We start from the raw sequence: 14,067 nt of genomic DNA, 5'->3' as shown, positions 1-14,067 counted from the left end.
CTACACACAACTTCCTATCAACTGCCTCCTTCTTATATCCCGCCATAATGATTTCTTCATACAGTTCGCCGGTGAAAAGGTCACACAGTCGATGCAGTGTGCTTTATGGTGTAGACACATATTATTAGTGTATAGACCTAGTGATTGTGTATATAATACAGCTAGTGGTCACATATACCTTGCGGGTTGTAGTGCATGCTCGGGAATACTTACATACCAAAGTTGTCATATACAGAAATGTGAAGGGTAGCCATGTTTTATCACCAGGTAGCCTACAGGTGTGTCTCACTGACTCCACAACTCTCTTCCTTCTGATCGTTGTAAGGCAGCCAGGCCAAGTTATTTGGTTATTTGTTTGGTTATCGCTTAGTTATTTTATTATTAGTTAAAGGATGACTACCGCTCTTTTCACATCGCTGTTGTCAGCTTTTCTTTTTAGATGAAAGACACTGCTCGTTAGGGATTACCTTCTGTCGCCTGCTTCCTGAGTGAGCGGTGTTATCTTCATCGGTAGCAGCGCCTCTTTCTTTAGGTTTAGTACTCGGTCTGTAGTCTTACTTCTTGTGATGTGAACTATCGAAAACCAGAGATCTGTAGGGACAGGATTGGTATCTCCCAGCGCGCGCCAACAGTGTGCCTGTTGCGAAGCGCCGTTATCGTCTGCTCGGGAAAAGCCGTGCAGAAAATACTTCCGGTTGCGGCGATCACGACACGATGGACAGTCTTGACCAGATTTTGCAGGTATAACTGAAGTCTTATAAATGAAAGAGTTTTTGTAAAATATTTAGACTATGCTTCTTCGTCTATTCTTGAAAGAAAAAGGTTGATTTAATAATTTTGTGCGTGATAGGAAACCGATTAAGTATGTAAATGAAGGATTTAGTATGATGCTGTTTACCACAGTAACCACCGATTATGGTAGTAGTTAAAAAGCCAGCATTCTGATAACTGTTATAATTTTTTTTTAAAATCGCTGTTTCTAGGGAACAATGCTTCGTGTTGATTTTGTTCTCATATTTAATCTATTTCTATCGCAGGATGTGGAAGAAGTTCTATTCGTTGATTCTGAGAATGATGTTTGTGGAAAGATACCACATGACAAAAATATCAAAGTAAGTGCACAAAAAAAGCTAAGTCTGTTAAATATTCCGACGCACGTTCGAATATTTGTATCATTTTCTGTGTGATTGCATGCAGTTTTTTTTCCCAGATGTCTGCAGTAGAATCATTACTTATTTATCTTTTAATTTGCATTTTTGTGGAAGTTGTATATAGAATGTTGCACCTGGTAAAGGGACTCAGGCCTGTTTAGTTTGTTAATTTTTGTTTCAAAAACGTTCAGGTGAACATTGATTTGGTAGACCAAGTCTGTGAGAAACTGATTGCTAATAACTGCATGCCTACAGAGGTACATGAAGCTTGCAGGAGTGTTGACAGTAGGTATCTGTGCTACTTTTTATTATTTTTATTATATCATTGCATAAAAAATATACTTTTTAGTGGCAGAATGTGTCCTGGCAAAGTGTGGGGTGAATACTTTTGTCTTTACCAGTTCAATTTCAGGTAATTTAAAAATAGCCGTTGCTTATGTTGAAGTATAATTGTGACACACGCTATTCTCATGTATAAACAGAAATCCTCTGTATATTTTCTTAGGACAAGAACTTGTGTCTCGAATGCAGTTCCTGGAAAGATGTTTTGAACTGCCAAAGACCTGTTTAAAGAACAGCAGCAAGGAAAAAGTGTGGACAAAATTCCACATGGCAATGAAAGATCAAGACAACCTTCGGTCACTTGATGAGATGGTCACTTCAGCTGTCTCACCATGGCACTGTTTTGAAGCTTTGAATATTATGATTCGTACTGTTTTTGACAAATTTTTTGAAGACAGAAATCAAATACACAGAAAAAGGAAATCAATCACTTAATGATATAGAAAAGAACATTACTCATTATATTGGAGGAGCAGTTTTGCAAAAAATCAAGAAAAAAACTTACAGACTTAAGGACCAAGAGGAAAAAACAGGAAATCTTGACTATATTAGAGTCACTTTCAGCTAACAGTTCTGAAAGCACTTTAAGCTTAACATCTTTACTAGACAGAGGAGGGCTTGTGACACTTCATCCAAATATAGAACTTTTGTTTGCAGAACTCGAAATTACTTTTAGAGCAATGTTCAGTGGATTTTCTTCTTCAGCAATATCCTTTCAGGCCTACCTCCAGGAATGTTCTATTTCAACAGTTTCAAAAAAATTTTATGATCATCTCTACTCAGTGTGCACCCAAGAAAATAAAAAAGAGAAAGTCCTTAAGGATGTGATATACATTTATTACAAGACCACAAGTGCAAGACATTTATGGATGACTTTTATCGGCGTTCAAAAAAGGAAAAGAGAGAAAAGGGAACCAGAAAACGGTTGAAACAAGCACACAAAATTTGAAAGTCATGAGATGAGCAATGCTGGATGATGAGCAGAACTATTATTAGAAATGAGTGATGAGTGACAGCTGAGGTTGTTATTGTGATGAGAGATATTAAACTGACGTGAAGATGATAACTAATGATGGTGGTGTAAAAACAGGAACAATTGTTGGTAAGAAATGAGGGGGAAAAAATCAGATTGTGGTGGTTAAGTTTGTGTGGTATTTACACAACAGGCGTTTTATGATATACATAGACTACACTTACACATCATAATTATGATTATTATTTTTAGCATATTCAAGCTGGAGCATACTGAATAGTTTTCCAACTGCTTTATGATTACCCCAGAAAAAAATTATAAATTAGAATTGGCTGTAAACAGAGACTCCTGAAACACATTATTTCTTGCCCCTCCTCCATCCCCACACCTAAAACTTCTCATGCTAAATCTTCGTTTTTACTGACTGGAGGTTTCCTAGGTTGAGACTTTGGAGTTTCTACACTGGTGGTATTAGTAAGGTTGGCAGGCTGCCTGGTACCAATGAACGTTTTCCACCAGCTGACAACAACAGAGAAAATAATAAAAAATAGCAAGTAAAATTTTGTTAGACTATATATTCATCTTTCCTGAAGTAAGGAAAATCTTACTGAATGTTGTAGTTGAGTAAAATTCATTGATAATTATGCTTAAATAAGGAACAATTTGCAAAGTCACAGTACTGCATATCATATATATGGATTCATACACTCCTAAACTCAAACTGATCAATAAAAAACATACCAAATAAATAATGCATCTTAACAATAGCAGCAGTAGTAGTAGTAGTATGGTCAGGCTTAAATTGCTTAGGCCTTATGTCCCCTCAGTGTCGTCAACAATAGATTTTGTCTGATTGCATGGCTACAATTCACTCCAATAAAAGTTCCAGAAATCATATGGAATACTATGCAAAAAATCTGAAGCATGCTTTGTCAGCTATACACATTACTTGTCCAATATATTAAACGTGATAATTTTTGCAAAATGGGGAAGTGATAGCGTCAATTTTACACAGGACACTGCCAACACACATTAAAATAGCCAGTCACACATAGTCCACAGTCGAGTGAATAGGTATTTGTTTCAACAATTACTATCGTGATATATAAAAAAAACCGCAAGAAAATGCACACGTACCTGTTGTGGCGATACATTCTGGGGCAAAATGCCGAGAGCATAAAGTCGCCCTTTCAATGTTAAAACTCTTGTCGCATCTGTTAACAGAATGAATAAGAGCCTGTTCCCATTCGGAATTTTGCTTTTTTCGTTGCCGAATGGAAAAAAATGACAGGCCCCGGTTCCTTCCTTTGCATGCACTGCACCCATATACAGCACAATTAGCACCAGGCATGACTGCTTTTTTCACTTTTGTTAAAAAAATCGAGCTAGGGTTCATTACCAAACACTGCACAAACACACCACAAAACGCTGTCACCGGATGTTTCGGATGCCGGTACTCGGGTCTGACATGCGCAATGCTGCTTCGGCGCGAGGAACGCGAAGATACCAATCCTGTCCCTACAGATCTCTGCGAAAACAAACACGTGTCTTTGTTTGCTGGATGAGGTCTACTTTGCTTTTACATTTTATTGGCTGCCTTCTCCCACTGTCTGTTAGGAACAGGGGGGTTGTTGCCCCTGTCAGTTGTAAGTCAGGGATTATTGCCCTTACCAGTATGAGAGTGTGTTTGATGCGTCGTGGCTTACGTCAGAACCCAACGTCATTTTATGACGCAATTTTAGAGGGACGTAGCGTGAAAATTATTTGGAAGACAGCAGACGGCTGTGCGTAGTGAAGAGAGGCAGACTGAAAGTGTGGAGTGTCCGCTTTGGATCTTGTGTGTCGATCCCAGAGAATTTATTCGTGGTGTTCGCTTTGGATCTTGTGTGTTGATCCCAGAGAATATATTCTTAGTCGTCGACTAGGTGTCTGCAGAGTCAGCACTTACTCCTACTAAGAACCGGAACGTGTATGTGGTTTCCCCTAAAAGTTTTGTCTGTGAATATCAGCCAAGTGTTGCCAAGACTGCACAACTTCTTGACCAGGGAAAGGGAGGAATTTACCAGGACGTTTTAATTTTGGGTTGCACAGACGTTCTCTTCAGGCAGTGCGGTGTGAGTAACAAAGACTTTAACGAAATATTCAAAAAAATACGTCAACTTTGATTTACAGGCCAAGGCGTGGAAGACCTACAGACTTTATATATCACAAAGGTAGACTTACACATTCACACAGATATTACACTAGTAGACTCACACACTCACGGATATGTTGACACTAACACTAACACACACCTCAGACAAACCTGTTGACACTTGTTTTGTAAACAGAGACACCGACGTCGTGATGTAACTCCTGTAATGACGTCATATCTATTACATCATAATCTGATGACGTGGTGATAGACTGAGAGTAGAAGAGGACAAACACTAAAAGACAATTGTTGGTGTAAAAGACTGACACACGACTACAGCAGGTGACAGGTGTGTCGGTGTCAATGTCAGTGTCAGTGTCAGTCACCTTCTAGCGGCTTGTCGTCAGGGGAGACAATCACAAGTTGTGACATACAGCGGGACATGAAGTCAAGTCGTGCAGAGGTACGGTTGTACGGTTCTAAACACTGAAGTCTAAATAAACCGAGATCAGGGTGCTCCAGACAGACGACGACTTTTCTCTCCAGACCACGAACACGATGTCCACCCGCCACCCAAATCACGTCACTGCGGGCCGTGGCAACGTCCTCGATGTCATCATCCTTCATCACCCGCACTGGGATACCCGCTTCTTGCAGTCCTGTGACAATACCCGGTTGATCACTAACTTCATACCAGTACAACACCAGCACGTCTCTCCACTGTAGACAGGGTGGTGTTGTGGCGACACTGGTAGAGGTCAATGTTGTAGATGTTGTTGTGCTTCTCCCTGTCAACATGCATATAAACAATAGCATCGTGACGTCATCACGTAAACTGAGAGACACACGTCACTAACAGTCTCATTTACAAGACTGTTTCTCACACGTTCGTTATTTATCACATAGGTAAGTGTTTAACTGTAAACAACGTTACACTACACAATACACACACCTACCTGTAACACCAACACGGAGACTGTGTAGGAAGCTGGCCACCTCACGACCGCACGTCACACAGGCAACTGGGAAGAAACCTGAGTGACCCTGTTCTCGGTGATACAGTCGTGTGACTGGCGGGCCGTCTGTGTGGTTGGGCACACCTCGCTCTCTGTACGGCAGTACATCACGGTTTGTAGTGATCCTCTTGTCCTGCTCGACTTCCCTGACGACAGCCGGAGGAGAGCGGAGGGGTCTGGTTAAATAACCCACTTGCCAGCCGGCGGGTGCGTCTCCATGGAAAGAACTTGCCGCCCAAAGGTGGAGACGAGGAAATCGTCTCAGCAGCCAGCCACACAAATGCAGGAAGTAGTTGATTCTGTAGTTAAGACTGTAACATAGGATGTAGCTACACGCGTTACACTGTGTACTATTATTAATGTGTGATTCTGTTTGTGTATCATGTGTAATATTGTTACCAATGATGTCATCAAGTAAGTGATGTCACAATAATAACACGTGTTGCAACACAATCTGTGTAACAGCCGATGCTTCAAAACAAATCTATGTTGACAACACAACACCTCCATCAGGTGTCACAACTGTTGAGGAAACATCACCTGTTAAGCACCAAATAGTTGTAATACAGTAAATGCAGACATCATCTACCTGTGTGTCTATCATCACATCACACGCTGTACAACTCACCTGTACTCACTCAGTACTTCATCAGCGATGACGTACAACGACCCTCCGCTCGCCGCCTGTGACAAGTCTTTGACGGCCTTCTCCACGTCACCCCCATCAAGCTCATACTGCAGGAGGTGAGGCTGACCGGGTGATACACCTGCTGACTGTTGTGTCTTTTCTGTCTGCAGCAACAGGTGATACAACATGGTGCACGCTGCACGACTCCCTCTCCACGTACTGACAACGTAGACGTGGTGACCACATCGCAGCCACTCTATGGCCATCAGCAGCAGCACCACAGTTTTACCTGTACCGGGCGGTCCGGTGACAAAGAGTGTGGGAGGCGCCGTGTGTAGCAGGTGAAGTTGCTCCGGGAAGAGTGTTATTACAGCAGTGTAGCACTCTCCTGTCCACCACACGGCCTCACCCAGGGTCTTGACACTCACACGTGGAGGACATGTGCATGGCACAGTCACTGTTGTCGCCGGACCACAGAACCTGGAATAAAAAAATGCATCACACACATTGTTTTGATATAGTAAATGCACAGTCACGAAAAAGAACAGTGTACAATAAATAGTCATCTTTGTCTTTCCTATACAAAGTACCCTTGTGGCATCTGAGTGTCATAAACCTGCTATTGGTCAAAAATAATTTGTCTTTTCTTAAAATAATTCAAGGGAAAGGTAAAACGTAGTCACAAGGAATGCAGTGAAGTGTAGGTAGTCTGCGTGGATGGAAGGTTTTCTGTGATGTACCTGCACATAGTAGTGTCGTATATTGTAAGTGAACATCGCATTTTTAAGACGATATTTGTTGTCCAGTTGTTTGTACCTTGTGTTTTTAAGTGTATTTTTAATTTATTTTGGTGCGATAGGTCTTTATGGACTCAAGTTTGGACAGTAATGCTGACAGGTCTGCTTCGTTTGGGTTCATTGATCTTGAAGCTTCAAGTCTGATAGCAGAGGCTTCAAAACAGGATTTTCTACAGAAGTGACTGTAATGAGAGATTTTCTACAGAAGTGTTTGCGAGAAAAGAGTTTCATTTTTGAAGACAAACTGCATGTATGTCTGTGTAATGTTTCTAGTTTCCTCAGTTTTTTGGTAGACTTTACAAGTTTGATTTCAGTTTTTACAAACTAGTGTCACCATATTACACTACAATTCTAGTCTTTACCTGGCGACCAGAGTTTTGTACAGGACGTTGGTCATGTGACTGTCAGGTCCAGCCCCAGCCACACGTCGCTGCCACCAGTGTCCGAGTTCCCTCAGCACGTGACTACTGACGTCACACGGTGTCTTGGGGTCAGACAACTGATCACAGCACAGACACACACCTGTGATGTCAGCCGGGTCTGATGTTGTTCCCAGACACTGACACAGGGTCTGTAAAACAATCCCGTGATCGATTAAAACAACATATATTCCTATATTTATCAAGTTTGAGCAAATTATTTTTTAACTTGGCAATAAAATCGTAATTGCGGTTATTTGGTGTATCTTGTGTAAACGTTTTACTTCCAAAACAGCAACAGTGTATGTGTTTTGTTAAAATAAAATATGTTTTACTTAAATGTAGAAAATATTTTTACTTGAGTCAATTGGGTGTCGCCAGCTATAGCCTTCTGTACTTGACGAGCCGTGAGGTTGGGCAAAGCGATGGTCTTAGTGATGCGCAGACCGGGAGCGATGTCGGACACCAGGTGAGACAACATCGCCTCCGCCTTGTCCAGCTGTGACACGGCCTCTTTAAGCTTCTTTTTTATTTGATTATCTATTTCCTGCTGTGACATTTTCAGTTCCTGTAGGTTGTCACCAAATGTCTTCACCTCAAGTACGACCAAACCAAAATGTCGGTGAAGAAGAAGTACATCAAAGTCTCCTTGTTTCCAGTTTCGTGGCAGACACGATGGAAGACTGAGGGCTACAGGTAACTGGGCAACTGCGGCTGAGTAACAAGGTTCACCCAAGTACTGTCCGAACTTCAGCTGACTAAGTCCTACCAAAACTTCTTTGTTCTGTTTAGACATTGTCTGCAGACACATGAGAACCCGATTCATGGCGGCATCGTCTCTAACATCACTGTCCTGAACTCGAGGAGGCTGAGGACTGACAACCTGACGAGCAACAGGTGGACCCATTCCCTGTTTGTTGCACTGACGAGCCTGTCCAGGTGCTGACTGAAGGACCAGAACATTCTGACCAGCTACCGACTGTCTAGTCATCGGCACGCGGTTGAAGTAGACAGGAGGCAGGAAGTAGGCGCGAGAGTCGAGGTCAGGAAACGATGCCTCAACCCACTGGAGCCAGAATGTCTGGGCGTCTGTTCCCTTTAATAAATCCATTGTACATTTTATTTGAAGAAAGTAAAGCCGATACTTCAATCACGTTATTTCGTTTCTTAAAGAATATTCAACATGTTACAATTAAAGGGTAAAAACTAAGTGGAAAGTAAAGCTATATACAGTCAACCCCACGTATTCAGGCCGAATCCTTAAGAACCAAAACGAATCCCATTGCATAAGCCTAATATTATTCGCTTATTATGACCAAAAATCTGTTTAATCGGACCAAAGAACAGGAGAGCAAATTAAAAAAGCCACAAAGTGCTCATGTAAAGTGGGTGTAAATGGGTCAGCGATGTATAAGAATATCTCTGGGTTCCCCGAGAGAGGTTTGACTATGTAAGGTTAGTAAGTCCAAAAAGTTGTGTTGACAAGAACAAAACCCATGGGAGGTAAACATGTCATCGACGATAAAGTTTACACCAGACAGCTATCATTTCACCAACCCTTTGCTTCAAAAAAATAAAACTTGATGTTTGTTGGATGCTTTTAGTTCCGAAGCTTTAACTGCTGAGCATTTTGTCTTTCTCCTGACCTCCATATCGTGACCCCAAAACTTCAGGGTTTCCTTCGAACACTTTAGTCAGCGAAATGTGTCTTTTCTCTCCTACCAAAATGCCACTACAGGACGAGTTTAGCTGAGGCGCGAGAAGAATGGACACAATGTGAACGACGATGAGGAACTTATCAAAAACGGAACCGTGTAGGTAGTGATCAGGGGTTAGTTGCTGTTTGTATGTTGTGTATACGTGTGACCGCGCAGTAAAGGTCACAATAACATTGTATATATATATTACGTATAGCACGTTCTTTTTTCAGTATGTTCTTGCATCTTACTTTATGTATTTTACACTAAAAATCTGTTTTTTGTATATGTAGTGACTGTATATATGGAATTTTATTGATTAAAAAATAATTAAACTTTTTATAGTGTTGATAACGAATCCCATTTGCTAGAAAAGCTAAACTTTTCTAAGATGCTCTTGCTGTCATTCCTTTGCACCCTTTTGTCAGTCAGTATTCAAATGATCGCGGTCTTGTCTCACCTGTTGAGTCGCAGACGGCGGATGACCAGCCATGGCTGACAGAGTTGTCTTGTAAACAGGGTGACATCAGTGGGAGGCAGCACCTGCAGTCTGTGCTCTTCCTCCACACATGGAACCCATCCGTTTCATTCTGCAAAACATTGGTTATTGGTTACAAGGACTCGGCACCAAAGACATTTCTTCTCTTGTGATTGTTTGTATGCAGTAGTCGACAGGTGAAAACACATTGTGCAAACATCACCTTTTCAATGTCATGTTTACTAACGAATAAAATAGTTCTTGATTTAGAAGTCCGGACCAGAGCTGATTAAAAGATCCGTGCTTACAATAAACAAACTAACAGCAGTGTTTTTTTTCCATCGGTGTGCAAACTATGAATATCGCGTGGAGTAAGCATATTCTGCATTTTGTCAATACAGTGGAACCTCGGTTAGCGAACGCCTCGGATGGCGAATATTTCGGATAACGAACAAAAATTTCGTTAAAAGTTTGTCTCGGATAGCGAACAAAATTTCGGATAACGAACAGCCACGTGAACCACACGTGACCGACCAGCATGTAATCATTTGCGCTCGAGACACAGTTACGATCGGTCGTTCCTTATCTATGTGCATCCTTCTTATTTAGTGATTTTTGTGCTTTATTTTAATAAGATAATCCACAATCATGGCTCCAAAGAAGATTAAGAGCAATTAATAGTAGTGAGGTAATGACAAGGAAGCGGCCAACAAATGAATTGAAAAAGGAAATGATTTCAAAGTATGAAGGTGGCATGCCTCTGTCGGATATGTGATGTCGTATTACGAAGAGTTTTACTGAAAAGGCAGAAGCAACAGACACTGGACAAGTTTTTTTCCTTTAACCTTAAAGCTACAGAAAAAGGAAGTCACCTCCGATTTTATAATGTCACGTGCTCATGGAGGGGGAATCAGTAATTCAACCCCTTCCTCCCCACACCTGCTTCCAACCACGCCGTCAAAACGGCAAGTTTTCTGATGTAATGGTTTCGTTAATGTTTTTATGTTTAACTCCATTTATATTGCATTCTAACTGTTCTCATTAAAACCTACCTATATAGCCTGTAACTTTCAAATATTAGCGAGTCAAAATGGGCTGGAACCAATTAAATCTATTTCCTTTATTTCTTATGGAAACAATAGTTTCGGATAACGAACATTTCGGATAACGAACAGCTTTCCAGAACGGATTAAGTTCGTTAACCGAGGTTCCACTGTATGTGAACAGGTACTAACGGGAGAATTTGTGTTATTAAGTTCAAGTAAATATAGCATGTCTGCTTGTAGAAACAACAGGTATATGAATTTGTATAAAAATACAAAATAGCGAAACAAAAATTGTACAATATGCAGATGACACAGAATTGACTTTAGAGGGTGATAGACAGTCTTTTGAAGAATCAATGAATACATTAAAATTGTTCGAAAAAATATCTGGTTTAGTTCTGAACACTAAAAAATCAAGTGCAATATGGCTGGGAAGAAAAGCAAATTCATCAGCTAAGTATTTACCCCATTTACAGATGCAGTGGAACCCAGGAGAGTTCAAAATTCTTGGTATTTGGTTTACTAATAATCTAAAAGCATGTATAAAGTTAAATTATGATCGTAAGTTAGCCGAAATTAGAACATTGTACAAGATTTGGCTGAAAAGACAGTTAACTCCATTAGGAAGAGTAGCAATACTCAAGTCCTTAATCTTGTCAAAATTAACACACTTGTGGTTATTGCTGCCAAATCCCCCAGATCATATGGTTAACAACATTCAAAAATCTATATTTCAGTTTGTGTGGGGTGGAAAAAAGGATAAAATAAGCAGAAAAGTGTCTACTAAAAGAGTATATAATGGGGGGATTGACATAACGGATGTTAGAAACTTATATGAATGCTTAAACTAACATGGTTGCGGAACATAAGAAAACCAGTCATAGTTGGAAAATGATTATTATGTCCTGACATAAAATGTTAAATTACCTAGACAAACTTGGCCCAGCAGTTGGCTCTTTTGTAACTGTAAATAGTTTCTGGACGGATGTTTTAAAAGCGTACGAGATATTTGGAGAAAGTGTTGTGTGTAAATATATTGAAGAGATTATATCAGAGCCTATTTTTTGGAACAATAAAATTAAGATTGGGAATAAACCATTTCTGTATAGAAGTTGGGTAGACAAAGGGATATATTTAATTAAACACATGCTGGATGAAGAGAAATTTCTATCATGTCAAGATGTTAAAAAGGATATATGATGTAAACATTAATTTTGTCTCTCTAAATGGTTGCATAGAAGCCATAAAGGAATATATGCATCAAGACAGAGAGAATGCAACTGATCCATCACCGCTTGACTATGATACAAATAAAAGTCTTAGTGTAATTCAATCTATACAGAAAGGTGCAAGACTGTATTATGATAACATGGTAACTAATACACATGTGCCTAACTGTTGCTCAAAATGGGATACAAGACTAAATAGAAATGTAGATTGGCACATTATCTTCAGGAAAGTAGCCAAGATTAAAGATATTAAATTAAAATGGCTCCAAATCAGAGTCTTGCATAGAATACTGGGGAACAAAAAAAGCTTTATTTAATATGGGTCTAGAAATTGATGATTTTTGTAACTACTGTAGATGTGAAAAAGAAAACATTCAACATATTTTTTGGAAATGTAAATGTGTTCAAGATTTCTGGCAAAACTTTCAAAATTATGTGTCAAATAAATGTGGGATTATGACAAGGATGATATTATGTGAACACCTGGTTTTATTTGGATGCAGTAATAACTTTAAGACAGACGATGTACTGGATTTAATCTTACTACTTGCTAAATTATACATATACTCTTGCAGATTCAAAAAAACCACACCTCAGTTTGCAACCATTCCTTCAGATACTGCAATATAGATATAAAATTGAAATTTTTAATGCACGCCTGGAAATGAAAAAGGAAAAAGTTGTACAACTTTGGCTACCTTATATGAATCTTGTTGACCAAAACTTAAGCAGTGACTAGACTTTCATACATGTTGACATACACTACCTTATATGTCTTTTATATTGTTATATATGGTATAGTGCAATGGAGTGAATGGCTTAAACATAGAATATGCCATATGATTAATAGGTAAATGAAGAATAAATGTTTATATATTCAAAAAATAAATAAATGAAATAATGTGTAAATAATAATAAGGAGAAAAATAAATGTTTATATATGTGAAATAGAAGGCTAGTTGTTAGCTACTAGATAGTACATTGAAATTATTTTAAATCAGAGTTCTGCACAAAATGTTGGGGACAAAAAATGTCTGGAACTATTTAATGTTTGTGATATTGTTATGTATGCTCGTTATAATTCAAGGAATATGATTTGGATGATTTTGTCATGTAATATAATGTGTTAATGGAAAATAAATGTTTAAAAAAAAAAAAAGTTTGTCTACCTGTACAGGTGAGACGGCATCGCTCTGTCACTAATGGCGTCTACACCATTTGTACAGGTAGAACTTGATCTTACTGCCAGCCCTATTAACCCCCTTTCTGTCCGTGCTGGCTTTGTGAAGCAAATGTTTAAACAACCCGTAGTACACCCAGAGCTCTGCCACCCCGACCCTCACCCTACATACCTCCTCGTCCACCAAAGCTGGCAATACCTGAGACCTGTAATCTCACAATCTGTCAACTGTGTTCTGTCGCCTTTGTCTGTGTGGTGGTATCCTACTATACAGGTACATGGATAGAACTACAAGATATATATACACCTTTCTTTAAGTGAATGGACTGGTTGTGTGTATAATATTCCGTAACTATGGCAATATCTGACTTACCTCTGTTACTCTGGTCATAAAAGAAAATGGAAAGATGGCGGATCAAGTCATTTCTACTCGATGTTTCTTCCGGTGTCACGAAGTCTACCGTATCGGTTTCCACATCATACAACAAAACTATAAATATCTAGCTTCAGCAGCGAAAAAGCGACCACTTGCTCCAGACATTATATTGTTATATTGAAGGTAAGTCACCTTGTGAGATAAATATAACTTTTTATATTTCATAATAATTCGACTTTCCAGTGGTTCTAAGTATTGCTGTGCCAGACAAAAAGATTTAAAGTTGTAAAAATAATCGAACTATTAATCACCTAGTATAAGCAATGTATAACACTGCTGTTTTGAAACTGCTCAGTGCTGGATATACGGTTCGCAATAGCGAGAGAGTGTGTGTGAAGAGAATAAATAACCTATTATAATATTTGCAGAAAATAGCATCAACCTGAAGTTGGGAGGGTGGTTTTAACACTATAGCATCATGATCAATATTAATCTTGCACAAATGTAAATAAAGGAGATGATACAAAATTAATCAAAATACAAGGACATAAATATATATATTATGTCAACTCAGTATGTATTAATTTTGTGACGACAATTT

The 14,067-nt window shown here is 39.3% G+C and overlaps 2 protein-coding genes across 2 annotated transcripts; one reads left to right on the top strand and one right to left on the bottom strand.

The window, feature by feature from the left end:
- The first annotated feature begins 590 nt into the window (after positions 1-590).
- On the top strand, positions 591-2,999 carry LOC112554952. Its single transcript, XM_025223036.1, has 4 exons — positions 591-741; positions 1,038-1,112; positions 1,343-1,436; positions 1,657-2,999. Exons 1-4 carry the CDS (start codon positions 715-717, stop codon positions 1,926-1,928), a joined length of 468 nt encoding a protein of 155 aa, XP_025078821.1. The 5' UTR covers positions 591-714; the 3' UTR covers positions 1,929-2,999.
- A 167-nt stretch (positions 3,000-3,166) lies between these two features.
- LOC112555484 lies at positions 3,167-13,546 on the bottom strand. Its single transcript, XM_025223918.1, has 7 exons — positions 13,464-13,546; positions 9,618-9,747; positions 7,819-8,556; positions 7,404-7,612; positions 6,669-6,724; positions 3,604-3,680; positions 3,167-3,187 (listed from the first exon to the last, which is right to left on the bottom strand). The coding sequence occupies exons 2-7, from the start codon at positions 9,648-9,650 to the stop codon at positions 3,167-3,169; spliced, it is 1,134 nt and encodes a 377-aa protein (XP_025079703.1). The 5' UTR covers positions 9,651-9,747; positions 13,464-13,546.
- Positions 13,547-14,067: the final 521 nt, after the last annotated feature.

Source organism: Pomacea canaliculata, linkage group LG14 (genome assembly GCF_003073045.1).
Source record: "Pomacea canaliculata isolate SZHN2017 linkage group LG14, ASM307304v1, whole genome shotgun sequence".
NCBI classification, from domain to species: domain Eukaryota; kingdom Metazoa; phylum Mollusca; class Gastropoda; order Architaenioglossa; family Ampullariidae; genus Pomacea; species Pomacea canaliculata.
This window is presented reverse-complemented; position numbering and strand designations above follow the sequence as displayed.